The following is a 24,232-nucleotide window of genomic DNA, read 5'->3' as shown; positions in this document are numbered from 1 at the left end:
CCCGCCTCGCTAACTTGGCGTGGTTTGGAGCCATCGGGAATCCCACACTTCAGCAATAAAAATAGGGATTAGGCTAAAAACTTTAGCCTAAAACTTTCCCCTCCAGTTAATTGGCACTAATCCCCTTCCCGCCTCGGGGAGGCGGGTCCCAGCACAGGTCGGGTATCCGCCTCCTTTGAAACTGGCATGGAGGCAGGCTGGGGGCGGGATGGGTTCGTGCCCCCCGATTTCGAGATTTTAACCCCCCACACGCCTCCAATCCCGCCTCCACGACCCAATGAAAATCCAGCCCGATGTGTTTTTTCTTGCCAATTTTCTCCTTTCCCCTCCTGATGGTGTTGACCGCTTGCTTGGGTAATCTTGCCATGGCTCTGGCCATCCCAAGTGGCCATTATCCATTTGTGTGCCTTAGCAGTGAGTGTCGCCAGGGGAGCATCTGAGCTGAGCCCAATCCTGTACTCACCCAACGCCCACACATGCAACCTTCCCTGGCCAATTTTCTTCTCGCTAACCTAGGGTGCTGAGTCCGATTGGAGCGCCCCTTCCACTGCCTTGACTGAGCTCCGCTCACTCACCATAGACTTGAGGATGGAACCTGTGACCTTGCTGGTCTGTACGGCTCATCTACTCAACGGCTAAAATAAGCCTAGGATTGGGTCAACTTGTTAAAAATTGTTAAAATTAAGGCTGAGGGGGGATCCGTGATGGCTCAGTCAGCGTTTCATTTCCCAGCACCCCTCACTTTGAAGAGCAGAATATTTGTGTAATAGGTATTTTTTTCTCTCTCTCTTTCATCAACAGCTGTCCTGAGTTGGGGTCAAAGGTCTGTTGAAGAGCTAAGATAAAATCGCAGCCTCTTAAACTTACAGTCGGCACAAAAAATGCAGGGGCTGGAAATCTAAAATAAAAACAGAAGATGTTAGAAATACACGTCGGATCCATCAGCATCGGAAAGACAGATAGAATTTTTAGTTTGATTCTTTTTCTTCGCCTCTTCTCCCCTACTCTTATGAATTGCTGAATCCTTTTGGCACCAACAGCCAGCCAGCATCTTGCCCAAGTAGACATTCTTCACGTGTGTGAGCGTGACAGGCTATTAAACTGTGGAGGGCATCATAGCCGAGGCCAGTCCTGTCCTCGCCCAGTGTCCGCACACAGCAGGAGTCATTGGATAGTAATCAAGAGCGAAACGTGTGGCAGATGTTCCCCTCCCTAGCCCAGGGGCACTGAGGCCAATTGATGGACCTTAGTTCTGAGATCAGTAAACTTAGACCACGGATCTGGTTCCGTGTCACATTGGGAGATGTATTTATCAGCTGACCCATCAGAATGGGGATAGTACGGTAAGGTGGAGTTGAGGTAGAAGATTAGTCTTGAGCTTATCGAAGGGCTCGAAGGGCTGAATGGCCTACTCCTACAGTTATACAGGGCCTTGGTGAGACCACACCTGGAGTACTGTGTGCAGTTTTGGTCTCCTTACCTAAAAAAGGATATACTTGTCATAGAGGGAGTGCAACGAAGGTTCACCAGACTGATTCCTGGAATGGCAGGACTGTCGTATGAGAAGAGATTGTGTCGACTAGGCCTGTATTCACTAGAGTTTAGAAGAATGAGAGGGGATCTCATTGAAACGTATAAAATTCTGACAGAGCTAGACAGACTGGATGCAGGGAGGATGTCTCCCCTGGCTGGGGGGGTCTAGAACGAGTGGTCACAGTCTCAGGATAAGGGGTAGGACATTTAGGACTGAGATGAGGAGAAATTTCTTCACTCAGAGGGTGGTGAACCTGTGGAATTATCTACCACAGAAGGCTCTGGAGGCCAAGTCACTGAATATATTTAAGAAGGAGATAGATAGATTTCTAGACACAAAAGGCATCAAGGGGTATGGGGAGAGAGCGGGAATATGGTATTGAGATAGAGGATCAGCCATGATCATATTGAATGGCGGAGCAGGCTCGAAGGGCTGAATGGCCGACTCCTGCTCCTATTTATATTTGTTTCTATGTTTCCTGCTCCTATTTCTTATGTTCTTATTAACACCTTCTGCTGAAAGGCCTCCCTCGGGAACATTACCTGTCTGTTTTTCTTTCAGGTGCTGACTGACCTGATGTGCCTTCCTGCATTATATCTCGTTAGCCCTTATGATGGTGTTTAAGATGTTAGCCCCTGTGTCTGTGTTACAGATTAAGAAACTGGGCAAGGCCGTGGCCGCGGCTCACACCTTCTATATGGTGAACCCAGAACACCTGGAGATGCGGCAGAATCTGGAATATTACAAGCTGATGGCTGGCGTGAAGGATTCCGACTTTAAGGACCTGGAAGCCAAACCACACATGGTAACGACTTGCTACTGACTCAACATTGCAATTGGCAGAGCTGTACCCCAGGAAGGGGACAGCAGTGCCGTGGTTATATTAACTGGACTAGTAATCCAGAGGCCGAGACTAATCATCCAGGGAACGTGAGTTCAGAATCCCACTGTGGCAGCTTGAGAATGTGAATTAAGTTTTAAAAATCTGGTATCAGTAAAAGTGACCATGAAGCTGTTGGATTGTCATTAAAAACTCAACTGGTTCACTGATATCCCTTAGGGAAGGAAATCTGCCGTCCTTACCCGGTCTGGCTTATATGTGACTTCAGTCCCACACCAATGTGGTTGACTCTTAACTGCTCTCTGAAGTGTCCTAGCAAGACACTCAGTTCTATCAAACTGCTATTTGCAGCGGTTCAAGTAAAAGGCTCACCACCACCTTCTCAAGGGCAACTAGGGATGAGCAATAAATGCCAACCTCGCTAGCGGCGCCCACATCCGAAAAATGGATTCTCAAAAAAATTCCAGGCCAATCCGGTTCCTACGGAGGCCATCAATATAACTTTATTGATTGAAGTTGCCGATTGAGTGCTGAATTATGGACAGTTTTGTGCCTTAGGCCTGTGCTGGCTATGACCTGGGTTAACATAGAAACATAGAAGATAGGAGCAAGAGTAGGCCATTCGGCCCCTCGAGCCTGCTCCGCCATTCAATAAGATCATGGCTGATCATCCAAACTCAGTACCCTGTCCCTGCCTTCTCCCCATATCCCTTGATCCCTTTAGCCTTAAGGCTCCATTTATATTAGAGTGTTGCAATATGAACAAGGCGTGCTAGTTTTTCTGGGCCATGGGGACCCAGCTCAAGAGATGGTTTCTGCCTGTGCCACTGGAGGCACTGGGGAATTTCCTCCGGGGGCTTCTCCCAACTTTGGGGGAAACCCCGGCTACGCCGCATGAATGGGGCTCCCCATTGTTCTTCCGCCGAAGTTCCGCCGGCCAATCGGGAGAACCCCCAAGGAAACTCCTGGTGAAAAGAGTTACTGCCAGCCTCACTAGATGCTGCACGCTGCCACGCTGCTCTGACTGCGGGCCAGCTGAATGGTTTTTGTCTTGCTGGCCTGTACATCCTTCCACTGATAGGAGTGGAGGGTGGGAGGGTGCGGGGAGGAGAGGGATATTCTGCATCCACAGCAAACATGACTTGGAAACACCAGTGAGGGGTTGCACACATGCAGACCTTTCAGCGTCACAGTTGGTGCTCTGCATTCTGACCGGCAATGTGGAGTAGAACCAGAGAGCAGATCGTACTGGGTTTCTAAGGCAAGTGTGGCTCACTCTGGGTGGGTATCCTGTTGATCTTGGTGCTGTTGCCTTGTTTCTCAGGAAGCTTTCCGCACAGGTGTCCGGCTTTACACGGACGAACAGTTTCAGCCCGCAATCGGGTATTTAGAAAATGCATTGGTGGAATACTTCAAGGCAGACACGGAGTGTCGAGCTCTCTGCGAGGGTCCATACAACCATGATGGATACAATTACATGGAGTACAACGCGGACCTGTTCCAGGCTATAACAGGTACTCTTCATTTCTGCTGCCTCCTTTTCCCCCCTAAAGCCAGTATGGTCCAGAGATCCTTCATCAGCTGTTTCCGCAGTGGCTCAGTGGGTAGCACTCTTGCCTTTGAGTCAGAAGGTTGTGGGTTCGGTTCAAGCCCCACTCCAGAGACTTGAGCACGTAAATCTAAGCTGACACTCCAGTGCAGTGCTGAGGGAGTGCTGCATTGTTGGAGGTGCCGTCTTTCGGATGAGATGTTAAACCGCGGTCTCATCTGCCCTATTTTGGAGAGGAGCAGAGGCGTTCTCGCCAGTATCCTAGCCGATATTTGTCCCTCAACCAACATCACTTAAAAATAAAACAGATTATCTGGTCATTATCACATTGCTGTTTGTGGGAGCTTGCTGTGTGCAATTGTGTCCTCACCCAATGACTATACAAGCACTTTGCAGTGGTGCCCTTCTACGGTCCAAGAGAGATGTGTCTGCAGAGTTGGTGCAGACACTCTCATCTCTCGATGTACCATTAATAGGGTGTGGGCTAATGTTGGCACCGATTATCATCTTGACAGCATGGGTATCCACCCAGAGATGACTCCAACATTGGCACTCACCACTCCTGCTTTGGATGCTATACAAGTGCAACGCCAGTGTTAGCACGGGCACGTGGGGCTTTGGCCACAGGTTCTTGTACAAAATTGTACCTCAACTCCTCGGAGATCCACAAAAGGTGTGTGAATATGTCTGGAAGGAATTGCTGTTTCTGATGTGTATGTATGTAGATTGGGTGCATTATAGTGTGCTGGTTGATGCCCATCCTGTTCTCTTTTGCCATCTGCTTTCAGATCACTATGTTCAGGTGCTGAGCTGCAAACAGAACTGCGTGGTAGAGCTGGCGAGTCGGCCTGACAGAGAAACACCCATTGACGACTTTCTCCCCGCCCATTTTGACTACCTTCAATTTGCTTATTACAACTGTGAGTGTCTAGTGTCCTTGATGCACTCGCCTTAGAAGGGGCAGCGTCTCCTCGCTGGGGCCAGGGGAGGCGGAAGGAGTTACTTTTTTGGGCAGGTTGGATTCTAGAACCATATCACTCTGAAAATGCTTCCGCTTCCTCTGTTAGTTGGATCATGGGTGGGGGTGGCGGGGGGGGGGGAAGTTTTTGCATGTTTGTATCTTTAGCTATATTTCGTTTCCTCCCCTTTCCTAAACATAGAAACATAGAAACATAGAAGATAGGAGCAGGAGTAGGCCATTCGGCCCCTCGAGCCTGCTCCACCATTCAATGCGATCATGGCTGATCATCCAAATTCAGTACCCTGTCCCTGCTTTCTCCCCATATCCCTTGACCCCTTTAGCCTTAAGAAATATATCTAAATCCTTCTTGAATATATTTAATGAATTGGCCTCTACTGCCTTCTGTGGCAGGGAATTCCACAGGTTCACCACTCTCTGGGTGAAGAAATTCCTCCTCATCTCTGTCCTAAATGGCTTACCCCTTATCCTTAGACTGTGACCCCTGGTTCTGGACTCCCCGACCATCGGGAACATCCTTCCTGCATCTAGTCTGTCTAGTCCTGTTAGAATTTTATAAGTTTCAATGAGATCCCCTCTCATTCTTCTAAACTCCAGCGAGTATAAGCCCAATCGACCCAATCTTTCCTCATACGTCATTCCTGCCATCCCAGGTATCAGCCTGGTGAATCTTCGCTGCACTCCCTCCATGGCAAGAACATCCTTCCTCAGATAAGGCGACCAAAACTGCACACAATACTCAAGATGTGGTCTCACCAAGGCCCTGTACAACTGCAGCAAGACATCCTTGTTCCTGTACTTGAACCCTCTCGCAACATACCATTTGCCTTCTTAACCGCCTGCTGCACCTGCATGCACCAGCATCGACTCACGCTGAGCTAGAGTTCCGCGGGTGCCAGTTGCCCTCCAGCACCTTGCCTGAGTGGCTGCACTTGACCTGTGAACCTGGATAGCGAGTTTTGCCAGGATATTTAGCCCATCTGGAGAATCATGCCCAAACCTTTCCTCACCCAGCATCATCACACGCACAAAGCAGGGAGCAGGGCGTGCTCTCACCCGCTCCACTTCCAGCATCAGCCCCAGTGGTTGAATTAAGCAAATCTGTGGTAAACAAAGAGGACACATACCCAAACACCCCTGTAGAAAAAAGTACATGTGGATTTTACTGAATGTGTTTCGTGGATAATGAGATATACAGGTAGACTATCCTTTATCCGAAAACCTTGGGACCAACTGTGTTTCGGTTTTCGGAATTTTTCGGCTTTCAGAAGGTTTTCATCTCCGTATCTGACAACAAACACTGTTGCTTAGCAACAGCTTGTAAACACTCGGGCCCTGCCTTGGAAGCGTCTCTGAAGCTGTTGCTAAGCTACAGAGACTCTTTCCACAGCCTGACTGTTTAAAAAAATGCTAGGGGAAGAAAAAAAATGCTAGGGGAAGAAAAAAAACCTAACAAAACGGCTGCTGATTTCTGCCGTTAGATCAAGATTCCGGCTCCCCCTGCTCTGTATCTGAATTCCTTGACTTAGCGGGGGTCTGGGGCTCGACTGCCGCCGCCAGTTGTGGGAAAGCCGGATATCGGCTGACTCCTACACTAAGCTGGCCCGCAAATCAGGTCGGGGGGGGGGGAAGAAAAGACTATCGGACGGGCCGCTGCAGCTATCGGACGGGCCGCTGTATTGTTGGGTTCACTCTCCCGGTACCTCCTTCACACTGCCCAGCTCGGCCTGCAATCTCCTACCCAGGAGGGAACTCTGTGACCCTCTGCCCTGCTCACAGGGAAAGGCAGAGCTCCCGGACCACTCCTGTCATGTTTGGCGCCACTCGGGTCATGTCGTGCGCACGACTTACGCTCCACGAAAAAACTTTTGGTTTTTAGAGGTTTCGGAAGTGCGGATAAAGGATAGTCTACCTGTACTTGAAAAGGAAAGATTTGCAGGGCTATGGGGAAAGAGCAGGGGAGTGGGACTAATTGGAGAGCTCTTTCAAAGAGCCAGCACATGCACGATGGGCTGAATAGCCTCCTTCTGCGCTGTATGATTCTAAAATTGGTACAGATTTAGAACATACTCTTGAGTTTACCAGCTTAACATTCATCAACAGGTATTGAGTAAAAGTTGCCATAACCATGTATGGGAAGGAGGATTGGAAGGTGCCAATAGTTAACCTTCCCTGTTATCAGTTGGACTATTAAGATAAAAAAAATGGGTTTGTTGATTTTAATTGTCTTTTCCTGTTTCATTAAAATGCTCATTCTCATTCTGGGGTCTCCGCTCTTCAATAGCTACTTTGTCTCTTCTCATTTCAGCTGAGAACTACTCCCAGGCCATTGAATGTGCCAAAACCTATTTGCTTTTCCACCCGACTAATGAAGTAATGAACCAGAACCTGCGGTACTACCAGGCAGTGCTGGGAGAAGAGCAGGCCGAATATCTCACTCACAGAGAGGTAGATCTACTCCAGATATGGAGGCGTCACGATCTTGCGTAGATTTGACCCAGTTCAAGTATTCTTTAATAAAGTAATAGTAATCAAAGTGCCACTTTGGGCCTACGGTCCTCCATTCCCTTACTTGATCAGTGTGTGGCAGCATTGATCAAAGCCACAATATGGGAGGGAAATTCTAGAGGAGATCCTGCCCACACGAGCTCAATCCTTAGTTGTCAGCTGCAGGGGCCTGAGAGCTGGTTGATTGTCTGCACACCCCCACTGGCATGGGGAAACTCAAGTCTGGGAGGGAAGGGGAAAAGTACCTCAAAAAGGGAGTCTGCCCAAGAGCAGGGACTTCTCCCAATCTCTTGGCCAACATTCCTCCCTCATCCAAAACCACCAAAAAGCAGATTAACTCGTTGACATGAATCTTGTCATTCATGTGGAAATGACTTATGAACTAATACTGGGCGGCCTTCTGGTGGCGCTGTCCAGGGAGAGTATAAATACACGGGCATGGGCCCAGCTTGCTCAGGACGTTCTTTTACAGGAACTAGTGAAGGACACAACTAGACCTCCATGTTGTAAAACAGTTGATTAAAGCTTTGTTTAACGCTTAGACCAAGTGCCTAGTAGTTTTCTTACATCACTTGTCATCGCCTTTTGTGGGGATATTTCTGTACGCAAAATGGCTGCCGAGTTTGCATATACAAGAACACTTTAAAGTAATCATTCTACATGAAGCATTTTGAGATGTTTCTGAAAAACGTGATAAGGTTCTGTAGAATCGCAAGTCCTTTAATCTCTCATGGGTTAGCAACTGGCAACATTGGCATGGCACGCTAAAACAGCCCCGCCCCTCTAATTTCAGTCAATGTTTGCCCCCTTCTCCTGGATCCTAAAATTGGCTTTCAATTCCAATTGGCAATAGGTGAAGAGGTGGACCTACCCACTGGAAACCTTCCTCCTCCATTGCTTGTGTATCTATATTGTAGCCATTTTATGGCAAATCCAGCCAACAATGAGATTCATTCAGAACGTGTTCGGACTAGGAGCTGTGGGTGATCAATTTAATGCAAGGAACAATAGAGTTGAGCAGAAGTTTATGCCATTCTTTTCCTGAGCGGTCACCACAGCATAGCTCTCGATTCATCTGGGAGGATCCCGAGCACCTTCTGGCTGGATTGCCCCACACAGGGCAACAGACCAGTATAATTGAGGGAAAGGAGGTATGCCTGCAACATAGGGATTTTGGAGCTGCACAGGTAATTTGGGATCCTCCTGAATAGATATGGGGACTTTACATACAATTACATAGAAATTACAACATGGGAACAGGCCAATCAGCCCTACTAGTCGGTGTTGGTGTTTATCCTCCATACGAGCAGTAACCCTAAGCTCACGTGTCCGCCCTGTTCCATTATCGCTTTATCCCCCTGGACCATGACATTCCACAGGGGCCCTGGCCATCTTCTGCCGTAATGTAGGCGGGAAATCAGCAGAGCCCCTGCGAAAACAGGAGAGACCTGGTTACGTCGGGGCTCTCCCACCTCTGCCAGTTTCCACAAGGCAAATGGTGGGCTGGGGGCCGGGCCAGGAGCATGGACTCCCTAAGCCAGGAGCTCCTGTCCCTGGACGGTGAGCCAGTGTGTCAGCGGAGACTGGTATGCCGAGAAAAATGAGGCGAAGTTGCCTCTGTGTGGGTAAATGTGACCTCCCCTCCTCACCCCGGTGCGGTCCAGCCTTGGCAAGGCGTCTGAACCCCAGAGGGTTGGAGGGTATGGGCGGCATCTGGGCAACAGTTTTCAGGAGCACAAGGCAGGCAGATGGATCAAAGAGGTTCACCAAGTGATATCTCTGCCTGCTGGCCCAGTGTAAATGATGTGCCCTCCCACTGACCCCCACAAACTCCAGCTAGGACTCAGGGTTGGAAGGTGCTGGTGGACACGGTCCCGACGCAATTTTGGGACCTTTGTACTTGATGCGAGGGGCGTTATTAGAAATGTTGTCGAGTTCCTGTGTGAATCTCATGTGGTTTATTCGACCGTGACGTTTTCCGATCATTCCCCACAGTATATCCAGACATACATCAACAACTCGCTGCTGGAGAAGGAGTTGCTGTACTTTGCCAACGAAATCTTTGGCATCACCTTTATAGACCCGGTGAGTGTCCTCTGCTGCTTGAGTATCGCCTGGGAGGAAACCCACAAGATCTTCAGTTTGAGCAGTTGCAAATGTTTCCCCTTCTGTTTTGAACGTCTGCAGTGGCTGGCTCCCAAAGCACGCTGCTCTCTAGGGCCCACTTGTAGACACCAAGGATGGTTTTCTGTTGGTGAATTTTGTGCTCATCGAGTGGATGTTAGCACTGGGAGACGGAGCCCTTAACACCCAGTGTCAACGTCAAGTATCCCGGGTCTGGTGTAGCGCAGTTAGGTACAGACTAAAACTCTGTTTAGCCCCCAATCCTCAGAAAAGCATCCCCTATTTCACCAGAGTCACACTTGGTGGCATCTCTAACATCTTTATAGCTTCCACAATTGACTGCACTCTTTCTTATAAAGGACTCCAACTCTATAGGCTCAGATTTTGCAGGTCTGATGAGCTGTTGTTCAGTCCTGAACTTACAACTAAATGCACAAAGTCAATTTTCCTCTATTTTAGCAACAGTCTTCTACCTCCAAAAGGCTTTGATTGGAGCAGCAAGGGCATGTAAGGTAAAGAGGGGAGGATTGAACCCTGCTCCTCTGGGATCCTTTATGGAAATGTGAAAGTGGCTTTTGAGTGAGATTGCAATGTATGAAGTAACTCAGACCACCCTTATCTGCCACTGCTTCTCTGCAACTGGCCACTAGGATTGGCCATGGGGTTGGGAGAGGTTGGGAATAAGTTGACCATGGAGTGAAGGGAGGGATAATGCAGAGTACCTAAATGTAAAGAGTGGGGGGGGTCTTTATGACTTTGGCCGATAGTGTAAGACAGGCAATATCGATTCAGCCACCCACTGAAGTCAATATGAAATCGGGAGGGATGTATAACGGGCGGCTGATCTGATATTGTTCGTTTTAAACTATTGCCCAAAGTCAGAATTACCCCAAGGTTTCCAATAGTTGGCAACTGACTAACCTTTTCCTGCCTTTTCAGGACAAGTGGACGCCAGAGGATGTGATGCCTGTTAAACTCAAAGCGAAACAAAAGTAAGATTCAAGGCCGCACCATGAGCCCAGTTGAAGCCGGCGATTTAGACCAGGCCAGAAACCTGAGTCTGTTTATTTGAAATGACTGTCGCAGTTTGCACCCAATCGATCCGGCTCTGTTTTCCCAGATGAACCTCATCAACCTGTCATCTCGCCCGTATCCCTCTCTCTGGAAACGTATGTCATTATGTCCTGAGCAAACTTGTCTCTCTTAGGCAGTCCCTCGGAACCGAGGGTGACTTGCTTCCACACTAAAAATTAGTTCTCAGGTGACTGATGAGTCCAATGTGGGACCGACAGTCTCTGTCACAGGTGGGGCAGACGGTGGTTGAAGGGGCGGGTGGGTGGGGTGCTTGGGTTGATGTGCGCTCCTTGCGCTGTTTGCGCTTGGCTTCCGCTTGCTCCCAGCGAAGAGGCTCGAGGTGTTTGGCGCCTTCCCGGATGCTTCTCCTCCACTTTGTGTGGTCTTGGGCCAGGGATTCCCAGGTGTCAGTGGGGATGTTGCACTTTTTCAAGGAGGCTTTGAGGGTGTCCTTGAAGCATTTTCTCTGCCCACCTGGGGCTCTCTTGCCGTGTCGGAGCTCCGAGTAGAGCGTTTGCTTTGGGAGTCTCGTATCGGGCATGCGGACGATGTGGCCCATCCATCGAAGCTGATTGAGCGTGGTCAAAGCTTCGATGCTGGGGATGTTGGCCTGAGCGAGAACACTGACGTAGGTATAGTGGAGGGGGCTGGTTCTAGTTTAATTTCTCTGGTAAAGAGGAGGTTTCGAGGTGGTCCTTTATCTGACGTCCAGCCTCCCTGATAGCTCCAGGCCTGGGAGAATAGTGGATGAAAATAACAAAAAAAAGTCTTGGAGGAGAAACACTTTCTAAATATATCATGAAAAAATGGTGGCCAGAGAAATGGTTAAGATTTATTTGCCTGGTAACCAGAGCAACTGTTGGTTCCTGAATGGGGTGAACCACAGATCCCACTTCCCTTGCACACCATATATGCTGTGCACAGTGCTAGTAATTTACTCTTTGGGTTTGACTCACAGGGAGATCTGGTGCCGGAAACTATTGAGATTGTGACTCCACTGGTGCCACAGGTTTGGTTCAAATTGTTTTATAGCCTAATTGCCCTTGAGGAGGTGGTGGTGGTGAGCTATCTTCTTGAACCACTGCAGTCCATCGTAGCAGTTTTTTGACTGCTAGTGGCCATTTCAGAGGGCAATTAAGTGTCAACCACATTGCTGCAGATCTGGAGTCACCTATAGGCCAGACCAGGTAAGGACATTAGTGAACCAGTTGGGTTTTTTACAACAATCTGGTAGTTTCATGGACACCATTACTGATATGCAGATTTATTTAATTAACTGAATTTAAGTTCCCCAACTACTATGGTGGGATTTGAACTCATGTCTCACAGATTACCAGTCCAGTAGGATAACCACTATGTTACTGTATCCCTATGTTGGGTAAGCTGATTTCAGCCAGGCTGATGGTAGGACATTACTGTTCTACAGCCTCTGGGCAAGGGAGGGGGTAAAAAGCAGTCTACCCTCTAGTGGCTCCTGGGAAGTGCTAGTATATGGAGGTTAGGTTAGGAAAGGATTAGGCCCAGCTGTAATATCCACACCCCATTCCAAGTGATGTGGAGGTGCCGGTGTTGGACTGGGGTGGACAAATGTGGGAAGTCACACAACACCAGGTTATAGTCCAACAGCTTTATTTGAAATCACAAGCTTTCGGAGCGCTGCTCCGAAAGCTTGTGATTTCAAATAAAGCTGTTGGACTATAACCTGGTGTTGTGTGACTTCCCATTCCAAATGGTCAGACAGCTAGACCACACTCACTGTGAAGGCTCAGATGTGAAAGTTCATATCATGGGTGAAGTAATAGAGGGTTACTGCAACATGAGTCAGTGCCTCCAGGAGAGGATGGGAGAAAGTTCTAGAACCTTTTAAAAATTTGTTCTCACAGCTCTTTTTTTTAAAAAAAATTCTTGAAACAGGGTGGAGCGAGAGACTGCAGCCCGGATCACCGAAGAAATTGGAAACCTGATGAAAGAGATTGAGCACCTGGTGGATGAGAAGACTAAGGAATCATCTGAGATTGTAAAGATGGTGAGAGAGGGTAAGCATCCAGTGTCGGTAAAATCAGTGGCTGGAGAGTTTTTGGCTTCTGGTGTAAATTTGTTGTTCAGTAACATCCAGCTGCTCCCTATTGGCAGACTTGGGGGGTCATTCTGAATTTGGAGGACGGTGTGACACAGGCGACATCGATTCAGCCGCCCATTATACATCGCTCCCAATTTTCATTGCCCCCGAAGTCAGTGGAAAGTTGACGTGGGCCGTTGAACCGCCCGTTTTACCCAAAGTCAAAATGATCCCTTTGCTTTTTGCGAAGGTTTTTCAGTGGCCACAAATATTTGTACCTCACTCATCCTGGAGACCGTGGCAGGGAGGAGATCCCTGTTTACGGAGTGGCCATTGCCAACATGCCATTGTGTGCCCATTTCTTCTAATGAAGCTTTACCGTGGAGCGCTGCAAATTAAAATTTCTCCCACATCAAAACCATTTTTAGAAACTTGTATAAGGTTTCCCTCCTGCACCCCCCCCTGTTTTCTCCCCTCCATTTTCTCTCTGAGGGTGCTGATTCTTTCTGGATCCATGGATTCTAGCAGCCCTCTGGCACCTCTCTCAAGTGACCTTTCTTCGTGTGTGATACGGAATGAATGTTAGCAATGGAGGGCACCACAGCCAAGCCTGGCCCCACTGTCATCTGGAGTCCACACACGAGCGCTTGTAGTCCAGAGTGTTGTGTATGTACCTTTATTGAAGAACTGATTCTATACTGCAGTACCGGCAGTGACCACCCCTGTATATAAAGCCATAGCAGCCTTCTGTACTTCAGTCTTAAGTTACCCTCTGTTCAGAAAATACCTGTTTTATTGTTCTCCTGCAGTCCGTGTATTATTAAGGCGCGGACACGACAGTGGCGACGAACAGGTTCGAACTCACCTGCAGTACTGCATCACCTCACGGGGATCTTTCCCTGAGAAGAAGCTTCTTGGAGGTCGAAGTCAGAGCAACGGGCGTCGACCGCAGGCAACTGCCCAAGGATCCCTCGGAGTTCGGAGAGTTGCAGGAGAGGCTGTGGAGAGCTGGGCTTGGCTCCCCAGTCAAGGTGTTCCAGGAAATCGTGCTGGTAGCAGGTAGTGCGGTGACCCTTCCGGACTGCGGCGGGCTCGAGCTCGATCGAGCGGCTCTGCAAAGGGGCCGTGCAGTGTCGTCGGGAGGAAAAGAGAGAGAGAGAGGGTGGAGCGCACAGGGCGCGGTCGGTGCTCAAGAACCGGGCAGCGTAGTGAAAATAAAACAAGGGGAAGGAAAAGTGAGACGCGCCGAAGCCGCGGGTCGCCACCATTACCCTGCAGAACACTAGGAGCAGCGTGGCAGCAAGGGGAAGAAGGAAAAGCGCGGGAGGCGCCATTTTATTCCATTGTGGAAGAAGGAAAAGCGCGGGAGGCGCCATTTTAATCCATTGGTGAAGAAGAAAAAGCGCGGGAGGCGCCATTTTAAATCACCCAAGATGCCGAAAAGTGGCAGTATCACTGCTTTCGACAACGAGGTAGAAGACTGGACCACGTATGTGGAAAGAATTGAAGTGTACTGCAAGGCAAATGAGGTGGCCGATGGAAAGAAGGCGTCGGTATTATTAAATTTGATGGGCGCGAGAACGTACGGCCTATTGTGGAATTTAATTACCCCAGCTAAACCAATGGAGAAAAATTTTGAAGAGATTGTTAATATCTTACAGGAACATCTAAACCCTATACCGCTGCTGATAGCAGAAAGATTCAAGTTCCATAAAAGAAACCAGCACAAAGATGAGAGCAATGCTGACTATCTTACAGAACTACACAAGTTCTCGAAGCACTGCCAGTTCGGAGCAGGACTGGCAGACACCTTACGGGATAAGTTTGTCTGCGGGCTCCAGAGCGAAGGAACCCAGAAACGACTACTTTCGGAAAAGGACCTGACGCTAGAACAGGCTTTCAGCGTGGCAGTATCCTATGAAGCAGCAGCACGGGGAGCTGCGGAAATACAACAGAAACCACAAGAATACAGCGCTAACGAAATGGCGTATGGAGCAGAAAAGTGCTATCGCTGCGGCAGAACAACCCATGATCAGGAGGACTGCTGGTTTAAGGACAAAGTATGCAGGCAATGTGGGAAAATGGGACACATAGCAAGAGTCTGCAGGTCGGGAAAGAAAACCAACACTACAAGAACTACTAAGGAAAAGTACAAGAAAGTAAAGAAATTGACAGACAGTAGTTCGGAAGATCAGGAGAGTGATAAGGACTCTGGGAGCAGGAGACTGAGTTGTCTAAAGTTACACAACGTGATCGCAAAGGAGGATCACCGAACCATTTGGGTCACCCTCATGATAGCAGGGTCCCAGTAAAGATGGAATTGGACACAGGATCAGCTCTAACTGTCATGAATCGACGAGACTATGAGTGGCTATTCTCACACATACCCTTGAAGGACACGTCCATTGTATTGAAGACATACACGGGGCAAAAAGTCTACCCCAGAGGAAAAATAAGGGTGCCAGTTGAATACAACGGCAAGGAAACACAGAAACTGTATCTATATATACTACAAGATGGAGGACCACCATTATTGGGACGTGAATGGATCCGAAAAATACAATTGGATTGGCATTCCATTCAGGCGCTGTGACTGACAAAAAGGATGATGACGTCACACCTGGACGACTGTCAAAAATTCTAACTGACGCGAAAGAGATGTTCCAACAAGGACTTGGGACTCTAAAAGGAGTAACGGCAACGATAAAAATCGAAGATAACGCGAACCCAAAATTTTTTAAGGCCAGACCGGTACCTTACGCGATCCGCCCAGCCATCGAAGCAGAGCTGGAGGGTCTGGAGCGTTCGGGTGTGCTGTCCAAGGTGGACTGGAGTGAGTGGGCCACACCCATCGTTCCTGTAATGAAGAAATCATTGAGCAGCACGCCTGGGGAGCCAAAGAAGGTTCGCATGTGTGGGGACTTCAAGGTAACTGTGAACCCAGTCCTGCACACAGTACAATATCCACTTCCACGGATAGAAGATATTTTCGCCTCACTATCTGGAGGGAAACGCTTTACAAAGATTGATCTGGCCCAAGCGGATCTACAAATGGAGGTGGAAGAAGCATCTAGGAAATACCTCACAATAAACACTCACAAAGGCCTTTACCAGTACAACCGACTGGTATTCGGGGTAGCATCAGCCCCGGCTATTTGGCAGAGGGCGATGGAACAAGTCCTGCAAGGGATCCCGGGGACCCAGTGTTATTTGGACGACATCCTGGTTACGGGCGAAAATGACAGTGAACACCTTGCCAACCTGGAGCAGGTGCTCACTAGATTACAGGAATATGGGCTACGAGCCAACCGCCCCAAATGCGAGTTCTTCAGGAGACAAATCTCGTATTGTGGCCACATGATTGATGAGGAAGGGTTGCATAAGTCGCCGGACAAGATTGAGGCTGTAGTCAAGGCTCCAGCACCGGAAAATGTGTCGCAACTGAGGTCGTTCCTCGGGTTGGTGAACTACTACCATAAGTTCTTGCCAATTTTATCTACAATTCTGCACCCACTGAATGCCCTGCTGCAAACTGGAGTAACATGGAAATGGAGTGATGAGTGTAAGCGTGCCTTTAAGAAATGTAAATGCCTAATCACTTCAAAAGAAGTATTGGCCCACTACAATCCAACACTACCGATTCGGTTAGCATGTGATGCATCTCCCTACGGCATCAGAGTGGTGCTGTCACACAAATTCCTTGACGGTTCAGAGAGGCCAATAGCCTTTGCGTCGTGCTCGTTAACCTCAGCCGAGCGTAACTACGCCCAGATTGACAGGGAGGCCCTCAGCCTGGTGTGGGGGGTGAAGAAGTTCAATCACTATCTGCACGGGCAGAAATTCACCCTACTGACTGATCATCAGCCCCTGGTCTCCATTTTTAACCCGAAGAAGGGCGTTCCGGTGATGACGGCGCAACGGCTGCAAAGATGGTCACTTTTTCTAGGGGCACATCAGTACGACATAGAGTACAAGGGTACGAAACAGCATGGAAACGCTGATGGGCTGTCGCGCCTACCGTTGCCTACGGTAGAGGAAGCACCTGCAGTGGACCCTGTTGAGATATTCCATGCGACCATAGTCGAATGTCTACCTGTTACAAACTCAAGTATAGAGAAGGAAACCCGAAATGACCCAACACTCTCTCGGGTCTATGATTAGACGGTGAAGGGATGGCCAGCACATGGCGACTCACTGTTGCCAGCATTCTCGCCAAGGAGAGAACAGCTGTCAGTGTGCCGGGGGACCTTGATGTGTGGATCCCGAGTGGTAATTCCACCCAAGTTGAGAGATAGAGGCCTAGAAATTGAGTGGGCTTAGCGCCCATTTTGCGGCGCTAGAGGGCATTGCGCTGGACTTACAGCCGGTTTTGAAATTGACTAGGGCCCAACATCAGCGTTACACCGGTAGCGCTGCGCCGGCACCGATGACGTCATCGGTGTGCGCAGCGTGCCGGTTGCCGTGGTGACGGGCCCCAGCGCCGAAATTCAGTTGCGGCCGCCTCGCCCGTGGCAGCCGCAACTAAGACTCTGGCAACAGAGTCTTGCACGACTTTGCGCCGGCGCATAAAGGTGGAGCGGCGGCCGGCCGCTTTCCCGCCGGCCCGCACCTCCCTCCCCGGACTCCCCCACCCCCCCCCCCCGCGGAACAGATGCTTCTCGGCTGCGAGCCCGGCACTTCCCCGAGGTGCCGGGCTCATTTTTGTGGCGATTTAACCGGCCAGCGGGCGGGTGCAGGCAGCTCCTCCTTAACTGAAGGAGGAGGCCTGCACTTCCCGAGCCTGCCGCACCGCATCGGGCGCCGCAGCGCCGGAATAGCGCCGCAATGCGGCGCATAGCGCCTGTTTTCAGGCGCAAACAGCCTTCAGTAACGCCGGCAGCCGTTTGGGCGCGGCGCTACTGAATTTTTGGCGCGCACAGCGCGACTTAGCACCGGCGCTAAATTTCCGGCGTTAAGCCCCGGCGCAGCGCAAACTCAATTTCTAGGCCAGTGTGCTCAATGAGCTTCATGAGGGTCATCTGGGAGGGGTAAAAATGAAGAGCCTAGCCAGGGCGTTTGTGTGGTGGCCGGGAATCGATAAAGAAATCGAGGATATGACCAAGAGATGCACAGGATGCCAGAAGGTCCAAAACGCTCCACCACAGGCCCCGCTACATCCATGGGAGTGGCCCTCATCTCCATGGCAACGGGTACACATTGATTTTGCTGGTCCATTTATGGACTCAATGTTCTTAATCGCTGTGGACGCCCATTCGAAATGGCCAGAGGTCATCAAAATGTCCTCCACCACCACGGAGAAAACTATTGCAGTCCTACAGACCATCTTCGCCAGGAATGGCTTGCCAGAACAGATTTGCTCTGACAATGGGCCACAGTTTGTGTCCGAGGATTTCCGGAGGTGTCTGAGGAATAATGGGGTGAAACATTACACATCTGCCCCATATCATCCAGCCACAAATGGATTGGCTGAGAGGTTTGTTCAGACCTTTAAAAAGGCAATAAAGGCAATGTATAACGATGACATACCACTACAACAGAAGGTGGATAATTTCTTGTTTGCTTACCGGAATGCGACACATGTAGTCACCAACCAAGCTCCAGCCATAATGTTCTTCAACCGAAGGCTAAGATGTCGCCTGGATTTGCTCAAACCAAACATAAGACGAGATGTTGAGGATAAGCAATTCCAGCACATAAATGAGAAGCCAACCAGGAGCTTCAAGATAGGGCAACCAGTCTTGGCCTGCGACTACCGAACAGAAAAATGGCAGCCAGGAACGATATGCACACAGCAGGGACCACTAATGTACACAGTGGACGTTGGAGAGAGCATCGTGAGACGCCATGCTGACCAGATTGTAGAGTCACAGGAACAAGCCAAACCCATACCACGAGCAGGTGCACCTGGTAATGAACCGAAGTACAGATTGCGTCTACCTCAGAAGCAGTGGTATTGGAAGCTGACGAACCAACCAATGACAATGAGCCAGAATCAACTCTGCCGCAAGAACAGGATACTCGAGAAAGGCGCCATCCAGTCAGGATCAGGAAGCCTCCTCAAAGACTGAACTTATAAATGATTATTTCAGTTGATGTATATAGTACAGAGAAAATTGTAATTAGTTATTATTTAGTTGTTAAATGAATGTTATGTACTGTTTATCCAAAAGGGGAGGAATTGTTGTGTATGTACCTTTAAGAGAAGAACTGATTCTATGCTGCAGTACCGGCAGTGACCACCCCTGTATATAAAGCCATAGCAGGCTTCTGTACTTCAGTCTTAAGTTACCTCTGTTCAGTAAATACCTGTTTTATTGTTCTCCTGCAGTCCGTGTATTATTAAGGCGCGGACAGTACACAGAGTAGCAGTGATTTCGCAGGCCCATTCTTCCAACAGGGAGCCACGCTGACAAAGTATGTGGATCTGTGTCCTTGTACACCAGTCACTGAAAGCAAACATGCAGGTGCAGCAAGCAGTTAGGAAGGCAAATGGTGTGTTGGCCTTCATCGCAAGAGGATTTGAGTACAGGAGCAAGGATGTCTTACTACAGTTATACAGGGACTTGGTGAGACCACAGCTGGAGTACTGTGTGCAGTTTTGGTCTCCTTACCTAAGAAAGGATATACTTGCCATAGAGGGAGTGCAGCGAAGGTTCACCAGACTGATTCCTGGGATGGCAGGACTGTCGTACGAGGAGAGATTGGGTCGACTAGGCCTGTATTCACTAGAGTTTAGAAGAATGAGAGGGGATCTCATTGAAATGTATAAAATTCTGACAGGGCTAGACAGACTGGATGCAGGGAGGATGTTTCCCCTGGCTGGGGGGTCTAGAACGAGGGGTCGCAGTCTCAGGATACGGGGTAGGACATTTAGGACTAAGATGAAGAGAAATGTCTTCACTCAGAGGGTGGTGAACCTGTGGAATTCTCTACTACAGAAGGTTGTGGAGGCCAAGTCACTGAATATATTTAAGAAGGAGATAGGTAGATTTTTAGACACAAAAGGCATCAAGAGGTATGGGGAGAGAGTGGGAATATGGTATTGAGATAAAGGATCAGCCATGATCATATTGAATGGTGGAGCAGGCTCGAAGGGCCAAATGGCCGACTCCTGCTCCTATTTTTCTATGTTTCTATTTGAGAATTGGAGCTACGATGTTACCGCACTACCGAGGTATCAGTCGAGGCTCAGTGGGTAGCTCTTGCATCTGAGTCAGTAGGTCACGGGTTCAAGCCCCACTCCAGAAACTTGAGCACATATCCTAATCTGGCACTACTGTGCAATACTGAAGGAGTGCTGCACTGTTGGAGGGTCAGTACTGAGGGAGCGCTGCACTGTCGGCGGGTCAGTACTGAGGGAGTGCTGCATTGTCGGAGGGTCAGTACTGAGGGAGTGCTGCACTGTTGGAGGGTCAGTACTGAGGGAGCGCTGCACTGTCGGCGGGTCAGTACTGAGGGAGTGCTGCATTGTCGGAGGGTCAGTACTGAGGGAGTGCTGCACTGTCAGAGGGTCAGTACTGAGGGAGTGCTGCACTGTCGGAGGGTCAGTACTGAGGGAGTGCTGCACTGTCGGAGGGTCAGTACTGAGGGAGTGCTGCACTGTCGGAGGGTCAGTACTGAGGGAGCGCTGCACTGTTGGAGGGTCAGTACTGAGGGAGTGTTGCACTGTTGGAGGGTCAGTACTGAGGGAGTGCTGCACTGTCGGAGGGGCAGTACTGAGGGAGTGCTGCACTGTCGGAGGGTCAGTACTGAGGGAGTGCTGCACTGTCGGAGGGTCAGTACTGAGGGAGTGCTGCACTGTCAGAGGGTCAGTACTGAGGAAGCGCTGCACTGTCGGAGGGGCAGTACTGAGGGAGTGCTGCACTGTCAGAGGGTCAGTACTGAGGGAGTGCTGCACTGTTGGAGGGTCAGTACTGAGGGAGTGCTGCACTGTCGGAGGGTCAGTACTGAGGGAGTGCTGCACTGTCAGAGGGTCAGTACTGAGGGAGTGCTGCATTGTCGGAGGGTCAGTACTGAGGGAGTGCTGCACTGTCGGAGGTGCCAACTTTTGGATGAGACGTTAAACTAAGACCCATCTGCCCTCTCTAGATGGACGTAAAAGATCCCATGACACTATTTCAAAGACGGAAGTTCACCCCGGTGTCTTGGCCAATATTGATCCCTCAGCCAACATCACTAAAACAGTTTAATTGGTAACTTATCTCACTGCTGTTTGTGGGAGCTTGCTGTGTGCAAATTGGCTGCTGCATTTCTCCGCATTGCAACAGTGACTACACTTCAAAAAGTACTTCATTGGCTGTGAAGTGCATTTGGACATCTTGAGGTTGTGAAAGGCACTAAATAAATGCAAGTCTTTCTTTCTCTCTTTCTTTCTCGCTCTCTCTTATCTCAGACTCATGCTTCCTGTGAACGCAGTTCTGGGAGCAGGGGACCATGAGATCACTCCTAATATGTAAAACTTTATGAACATTAAACTTGGCGAGGGGGGCCTTGCTGTGTGTGACTGCAGCCATTTGAAACGTTAGAAATCGGGCAGAAATCAGGATTGATTAAGGGGGTTGTGCTCTTTTCTTTCCTGTGTAGATCTGGGAATATAGGATCAGAGACTCATCCTCTCGGGATTTATGGGTGTGAACCAATGTCTAACTGCCTATGAGTGTTGCAGGGTGTTATCACACAACCTTACTTACCGCCTGTCAATAGTAACTCCTGCAGCCTTGATCTCATCATGTGACCCCCTGACTGCTGCTGCTCTTCCCAGTGACGTGCCGTCTAAATATTCCCAAACTTCTTTGTCCTTCTCCAGGGGGTCCCCTGCTATATGACGAAGTCCAGGTTGTAATGAATGCAAAGCTTTTGAATGGAACGCAGCGGGTGGTGCTCGATGGTGTGATCTCAGACAAAGAATGCGAGGAACTTCGCTACCTCTCCAACGTGAGTACCTCCAGCCACCATCTTGTCCTTTGTGAAGCCATGTGCGGATAGTACTGAATTACTCTATGGAACACTTTGACAATGAAGACACAGGGGCTTCCATTTTTCCCTCAGCTGATTAACAGGGGAGAGTGTGAATGAGTCAGTACAAGGAGCGAGTGTTGGAGCAGGAGATAGTCAGATAGAAAACAGATATTGAAATTTCCATGTTCAGTACAGAGACTCCCAAGTTTTTTTTTACTTTTCTCAGAGTTTTCAGCCAGTGAAGTTCTGCACAGACTGATACCTGGGATGGCAGGAATGACGTATGAGGAGAGATTGGGTCGATTGGGCTTATATTCGCTGGAGTTTAGAAGAATGAGAGGGGATCTCATTGAAACTTATAAAATTCTAACAGGACTAGACAGACTAGATGCAGGGAGGATGTTCCCGATGGCGGGGGAGTCCAGAACCAGGGGTCACAGTCTAAGGATAAGGGGTAAGCCATTTAGGACAGAGATGAGGGGGAATTTCTTCACCCAGAGAGTGGTGAACCTGTGGAATTCTCTACCACAAAAGGCAGTTGAGGTCAATTCATTAAATATATTCAAGCAGGAGTTAGATATATTTCTTAAGGCTAAAGGGATCAAGGGATATGGGGAGAAGGCAGGGACAGGGTACTGAATTTGGATGATCAGCCACGATCTCATTAGATGGCGGAGCAGGCTCGAGGGGCCGAATGGCCTACTCCTGCTCCCATCTTCTATGTTTCTATGTTTGAAAAATGTCACCTTCTCCCTATCCCAGCCCAGGAATAGCCAGTCTCCTGCTCAGCTCAGCCCTCAGGTGGTAAGCTTCCTACCATACCTGACCCAGGACTAGCCGCGCCTCTAGCCAAGCTGTTCCAGTACAGCTACAACAATGGCACCTATCCGACAATGTGGAAAACTGCCCAGGTATGTCCTGTCCACAAAAAGCAGGACAAATCCAATCCGGCCAATTACCGCCACATCAGTCTACTCTCAATCATCAGCAAAGTGATGGAAGGTGTCATCAACAGTGCTATCAAGCGGCACTCACTCACCAATAACTTGCTCTCTGATGCCCAGTTTGGGTTTTGCCAGGACCACTCGGCTCCCGACCTCATTACAGCCTTGATCCAAACATGGCCAAAGGAGCTGAATTCCAGAGGTGAGGTGAGAGTGACTGCCCTTGACATCAAGGCAGCATTTGACCGGATGTGGCATCAAGTAGCCCTAGTAAAACTGAAGTCAATGGGGATTGGAGGGAAAACTCCACTGGCTGGAGTCATACTGAGAACAAAGGAAGATGGTTGTGGTGATTGAAGGTCAACCATCACAGCCCCAGGACATTGCTGCAGGAGTTTCTCAGGGCAGTGCCCTAGGCCCAACCATCTTCAGCTGCTTCATCAATGACCTTCCCTCCAACATAAGGTCAGAAATGGGGATGTTTGCTGATGACTGCACAGTGTTCAGCGCCATTCACAACTCCTCAGATAATAAAGCAGTCAATGCCTGCATGCAATAAGACCTGGACGACATTTAGGCTTGGGCTGATAACTGGCAGGTAACATTCGCGCCACAGAAGTGCCAGGCAATGACTATCTCCAACAAGCGAGAGTCTAACCACCGCCCCTTGACATTCAACGATATTACCATCGCTGAATCCCCCACCATCAACATCCCGGGGGTCACCATTGACCAGAAACTTAACTGGACCAGCCACGTAAATACTGTGGCAACAAGAGCAGGTCAGAGGCTGGGTATTCTGTGGCGAGTGTCTCACCTCCTGACTCCCCAAAGTCTTTCTACCATCAAAAGGCACAAGTAAGGAATGTGTTGGAATACTCTCCACTTACTTGGATGAGTGCAGCTCCAACAACACTCAAGAAGCTCGACACCATCCAGGACAAAGCAGCCCGCTTGATTGGCACCCCATCCACCACCTTAAACATTCACTCCCACCACCACCAGCGTACCGTGGCTGCAGTGTGTACCATCTACCAGATGCACTGCAGCAACTCATCAAGGCTTCTTCGGCAGCACCTCCCAAACCCGCGATCTCTTCCACCTAGAAGGACAATGGCAGCAGGCGCATGGGAACACCACCACTTCCAAGTTCCCCTCCAAGTCACACACCATCCTGACTTGGAAATATATCATCGCTCCTTCATCGTCGCTGGGTCAAAATCCTGGAACTCCCTCCCTTACCGCACTGTGGGAGTACCTTCACCACATGGACTGCAGCGGTTCAAGGCGGCAGCTCACCACCACCTTCTCAAGGGCAGTAAGGGATGGGAAATAAATGCTGGCCTTGCCAGCGACGCCTACATCCCATAAACAATTTTTTTTAAAAGGAGTGACCGCTCCCTGCCTGACCCCGGCCCAGGAGTGACCTCTCCCTGCCTGACCCTGGCCCAGGAGTGACCTCTCCCTGCCTGGCTCTGGCCCAGGAGTGACTGCTCCCTGCCTGACCCCGACCCAGGAGTGACCGCTCCCTGCCTGACCCCGGCCCAGGAGTGACCGCTCCCTGCCTGACCCCGGCCCAGGAGTGACCGCTCCCTGCCTGACCCCGGCCCAGGAGTGACCGCTCCCTGCCTGACCCCGGCCCAGGAGTGACCGCTCCCTGCC

At 49.6% G+C, this 24,232-nt stretch overlaps 1 protein-coding gene across 1 annotated transcript in view; it reads left to right on the top strand.

Annotated features, from left to right (window-relative positions):
• Positions 1-24,232, top strand: part of p3h1 (prolyl 3-hydroxylase 1) — a 75,347-nt gene that overhangs the window by 22,152 nt on the left and 28,963 nt on the right. The window contains exons 2-9 of the mRNA XM_085966875.1: positions 2,187-2,339; positions 3,700-3,889; positions 4,713-4,844; positions 7,212-7,351; positions 9,407-9,496; positions 10,475-10,527; positions 12,524-12,645; positions 21,475-21,602. Coding sequence (XP_085823001.1) covers positions 2,187-2,339; positions 3,700-3,889; positions 4,713-4,844; positions 7,212-7,351; positions 9,407-9,496; positions 10,475-10,527; positions 12,524-12,645; positions 21,475-21,602 — 1,008 coding nt within the window. The remainder of the gene's footprint in view (positions 1-2,186; positions 2,340-3,699; positions 3,890-4,712; positions 4,845-7,211; positions 7,352-9,406; positions 9,497-10,474; positions 10,528-12,523; positions 12,646-21,474; positions 21,603-24,232) is intronic.

This window comes from Somniosus microcephalus, chromosome 25 (assembly GCF_052327205.1).
Source record: "Somniosus microcephalus isolate GS21.2 chromosome 25, FLI_Smic_1.0, whole genome shotgun sequence".
In the NCBI taxonomy this organism is placed as follows: Eukaryota; Metazoa; Chordata; class Chondrichthyes; order Squaliformes; family Somniosidae; genus Somniosus; species Somniosus microcephalus.
This window is presented reverse-complemented; position numbering and strand designations above follow the sequence as displayed.